Below are 4785 nucleotides of genomic sequence, written 5' to 3' on the forward strand. Positions count from 1 at the left end.
CGGGCTCAGGCAATCCACTCACCTCAGCCTCCCAAAGGCGCGGGATTACAGGCTGAGCCACGGAGCCCGGCTCTCTTTTACTTTTTAAAGGGCTTTCTGTCAGTCAGGCAGTAGCTCACGCCTATAATCCCAGCACTTTGGGATTATAGGCAAGAGGATTGCTTAAGGCCAGGAGTTTAAGACCAACCTGCATAACATAGGAAGACCCCATCTTTACAAGAAATTTAAAAATTAGCCAGGTGTGGTAGCTTGCACCTGTAGTCCCAGCTACTCAGGAGGCTGAGGCGGGAGGATTACTTAAGCACAGGCATTAGAGGTTACAGTGAGCTCTGATTGCACAACTGCACTCAACCCATGGGCATCAGAATGAGACCCTGTCTCTATTACCAAAAACAAAAAACAACCAACCAACCAAACAAACAAAAAACTCCCTTACTTCAGCCTTGGGGATAGATTTTCTGGGTTAAAGAAGGGGCAATTGGGGAGAAAGAGGCTCTTGCCAGGGTCACATAGTTGATTAGGGTAGGTTCTGCACTCAGCATGCTCAGAACTCGTGCCAGCTATGGTGTCAGGCACAATGCGGGGCCTCGGCCCCTCAGCACACAGGCCTTATCCTTGAAAAGCCTACAGTCCATTGAGTGCTTCCAGCAAGGCTGTTTCCGCCCAGGATCTCACAGAATAACTCTAGACTCAGTTCCTTTTCAAAAACCTTTGCTCCTGGACTGCTTCCTCTATTTCCACTGGTCCATTTCCCCCGGCGAGCAGAGTCTGGGACAGAGACTGAGGCTGGAGAGGAAATGAAACTCTGTCCTCCCAGAGAGAGGCAAGCCTGGAGGGTGGGTGCAGGGCTAGAAGTCAAGAGCTGAGCATCTGAGCTAGAATTCTCTTCATCTACTTGGGTCTGGAGATGTCTGGAGACATGTTTGGGGAAGAGGCACTTTTAATGCAGAGAGCTAAGCAGGCCAGGAATAGAATCGAGGGCTGCTGATGCTCAGTGCAGCCCTGGCCTCTGCATAAGCTAACCACCAAAACCAGCATCCATGAAGATCCTCACCGCTTCCTTCTCATCATGGTCATCATCATTCTCTTCCTCTTCTCATGGTCATGGTCAGCCTGTGTGTATTAGCACTTGTTGCTTGAGACCATGGACTGAGTCTTATGATGAGAACGTTCCTTTACTCAGCACATCTATCGTGGGTTTCTCCTCTTTGGTTCGTTCTTGAGCACCAAGAGGATAGGCCCTGTGCAAGGATAGGCCCTGTGCAAAGTGCTGAAGTACGGTGGTGAGCAAGACAGACAAAGTCACAGCATGGTCACAGTCTCTGCCTTCAGACAACTTCTGTTCTCTCCAGGGAAAGAATATCGAGGTCCACAGTCATTAGAAGCCTAAACAAGGCAGAGTATGAGGCAGAGCTGCAGAGCACAAGCAGAACTTCAAGGGCTGCCAGGGCTGGGAGGAGAGAAGCTGGGAGTGGACCAAGTTGGGAAGCCATCAGAGGGTTTGAAGCAGTGGTCACAAATGCCCTGCCCAGCCAGGGCTCCGCCAGCTTACCCCAGGACTATTGCCAGGAACCCACCATGCACGTTTCAGGGGCCATTTGCCTCTCTCCGGTTTTGTTGATCAAAAATAAAATCCTGGGCCCCCCAGGACTTTGGGAGGCTGAGACAGAAGGATTGCTTGAGGCCAGGACTGAGCAACATAGCGAGACCTTGTCTCTGAAAAAAAAAAAAAAAAAAAATTTGGTCAAGCATGGTGGTACACAGGTGTTGTCCCAGCTACTTGGGAGGCTAAGGCAGAAGGGTACTTGAGCCCACAAATTCCAACCTAGGCAACAGTGCAAGACCTTATCGCTAAAAAAACAAAAAATCTGTTTTCTCAGGTCCAGTAGAGACAGCCTTGGAAATTTTAATTTTTTTAAAGGAACTTTGCAAAAACAAGAATAGAATAATCAATGTCCTACTCCCATGACAGCACCCCACTCCCCCAATCCCACCACCATCCTTCCAGTGGCTAAAAAATGAATGTGTTCACAGAGCAAACGTGCCTTTGCTTTGTATAACTCATGTCCACCCATAGATTGCTGCAACTGCCCTGGCGTTCTTGGCCCCTAGACTGTTTCGTTTGCTCAATCCTGTCTGGCTACAGTTAGGCCAAGATATAGAGACCCTACCTAAGGCTGATTTGAGCTGCCTCCACTGCTAAGCTGGGTGGAATTATCTGTCCCAGGCTGAACCCAAGCCCAGGCTGCCCCTCCAACCAGGCTCCAGTTGTGTCTTCTCTGCAGCCACCCTGCAGTATGATGTGCTGCATGGTCCCAGCCACCCTGGCTCCATCTCTCTCCCTAAGCCCCCAGGCTCCCCTGGCCTTAGGCCATCTAGCACTAATCTGGGCATCTCTCCCTTGGTCTGGCCTAGCAGGACCTAAGGCTTGGAACCCCAGACAACCTGCTTTACCCCCATGTCCATATCCCCGTGTCCTCTCCTCTGTCCAGTTAAGAATGCTCCTATTCTCTAGAGAGGCTCTGCTTCATCTCCTGCTGCCCTAGGCCTGTGGCTGAGACCAGTCTTACTGGGGACCTGCCACAGATCTCGGGTTCCCAAAGCTTTTCCTACAACCTTCCACACCCCACTTCAGGTTTTCCTATATCTGGTGTTTGGGAATCAGCAAATTCCCAGCTCATTAATAGAAAAGAGATGAAAGGCAGGGCACAGTGGCTCAAGCTTATAATCCCAGCACTTTGGGAGGCCAAGGTGAGGGGATTGCCTGAGCCCATGAGTTTGAGAACAGCCGGGGCAACTTGGCAAGACCTCATCGCTACAATAAATCCCAAAATTAGCCAGGCGTGGTAGCATGTGCCTGTAGTTCTGGCTACTTAGAAGGCTGAAGCGAAAGGATCGCCTGAGCCCAGCAGGTCAACCCTGGGGTGGCCGTGAGCTTGCCGCTGCACTCCAGCCTGGGTGATGGAGTGAGATGCCAACTCAAAAAGAAAAGAAAAGAGATGATAGACACATCCTGAACAAAATTATCAAGGGTGGCAGTTTCTCTCACCCATGCCAGCTCTGGCATGTCTCCCTTTCTTTCCTTTCTTCTTTCTGTAATAAATTTTGTTTTGAAACTTAAAAAAAATGATCAAGGCCTTCCAAACTCAAGTGACCAGTTCTGCAACTTCCCTCAGGAGATGTCATTGACCCCTTCCTATTTAATGAGTTCCTTCTATGTACCAGGCACCGTATTAGACTTGTACACATGTGATCCTCACAGCTCTATAAAGTAACTCTTATACTGTTGTTCCCATTTTACAGATGAGGAAACAGAGGCTTAGCATGTTTACTTACTTTTCTCGAGCTCACATGGTAACAAATGACAAAAAATAATTCAAACCCAGGTCATATTATCCAAAGTAGTCTCTTAACAGTATCCTGCATTGCTTCCCTAGCTGCTTAAAACCATTACCTTTTGCTAACCTGAGATAAGTATGACAAGGGTAACATACAACCAGAGACCTCATGGAGGAGGTAGAACTTGGGCAGGCGGAGAAGGTGGGTATGCATGTTGGCAGAGGGAAGACATTGCTGGGGCACAGTGTGAGGGGACAGGACACAGAGTGGCTGTGCCAAAGACTAAAGTAGTGCCCTCTGCTCTCTGCCCAGCTCCCTGGAAATGACCTGTTATGACAGCGATGACGCCAACCCTCGCAGCGTGTCCAGCCTCTCCAACCGCTCGTCCCCTCTCTCCTGGCGGTATGGCCAGTCCAGCCCGCGGCTGCAGGCTGGTGATGCACCCTCTGTAGGCGGGAGCTGCCGCTCAGAGGGGACCCCAGCCTGGTACATGCACGGGGAGCGGGCCCACTACTCCCACACCATGCCCATGCGCAGCCCCAGCAAACTCAGCCACATCTCGCGCCTGGAGCTGGTCGAGTCCCTGGACTCAGATGAGGTGGACCTCAAGTCTGGCTACATGAGCGACAGTGACCTCATGGGCAAGACTATGACAGAGGATGATGACATCACTACCGGGTAAGCACAGGGGCTCCTTGGACAGTTGGGGCCTGGCTTGGGGAGGACAGTGGAAAGACTGGCAGGATGGGTTGTCTTAAAAGTGGAGTGGAAGCCGGGCTCGGTGGCTCAGCCTGTAATCCCGCGCTTTGGGAGGCTGAGGTGAGTGGATTGCCTGAGCCCACGGGTTTGAGACCTGCCTGGGCAACTTGGCGAGACCTCATCTTTACAATAAATCAAAAAAATTAGCAGGGCGTGGTAGCGTGTGCCTGTAGTTCTAGCTACTTGGAAGGCTGAGGTGGAAGGATCGCCGGAGCCCAGCAGGTCGAGGCTGCAGTGGCCGGGAGTGGACACTGCACTCCAGTCTGGGTGACAGTGAGGCTCCAACTCAAAAAAAAAAAAAAGTGGAGTGGAACACACAAAGCAGGAATTTGGGGTGGTTGTGCTGTAACAAACGGGATCTGTGCAGCACCTCTGTGTACAGGTTGTGATCGCCTCTGAAATTTGATGTAGTTCACTCTAGTCTTGGATGTGGTGGGTAAGGCCTATATCTGAGGAGCTGATTGCTCAATGAAGGTGCCTCCCTCTCATTTGGTTCCTGTGGCTACTATTCTGTGGCATGCCCCACCCTCCCCTCTCATCCTTGGCTCTTCAAAGATCCAAAGAGCCCTGGAAAAGCATTTTAGTCTCAGCTCTTCTGCAAACTCTGTGTAGACCCTGGACCAACCTAGTTTGCATCCCCATTTGCAAAAAGATGATAGTAATACCACATCTGTACCTGCTGAGAAA

General features: G+C 50.7%; 1 protein-coding gene across 1 annotated transcript in view; it reads left to right on the forward strand.

The window, feature by feature from the left end:
* LOC103269564 (neuron navigator 1-like) overlaps nt 1-4021 on the forward strand; it is a 97856-nt gene extending 93835 nt beyond the window's left edge. Inside the window, exon 7 of the mRNA XM_021717115.1 lies at nt 3652-4021. Within this exon, the coding sequence (XP_021572790.1) occupies nt 3652-4021 (370 nt within the window). The remainder of the gene's footprint in view (nt 1-3651) is intronic.
* The last annotated feature ends 764 nt before the right edge of the window (nt 4022-4785 follow it).

Source organism: Carlito syrichta, unplaced genomic scaffold (assembly GCF_000164805.1).
Source record: "Carlito syrichta isolate Samal-C Ts95f unplaced genomic scaffold, Tarsius_syrichta-2.0.1 Scaffold309294, whole genome shotgun sequence".
NCBI lineage: Eukaryota > Metazoa > Chordata > Mammalia > Primates > Tarsiidae > Carlito > Carlito syrichta.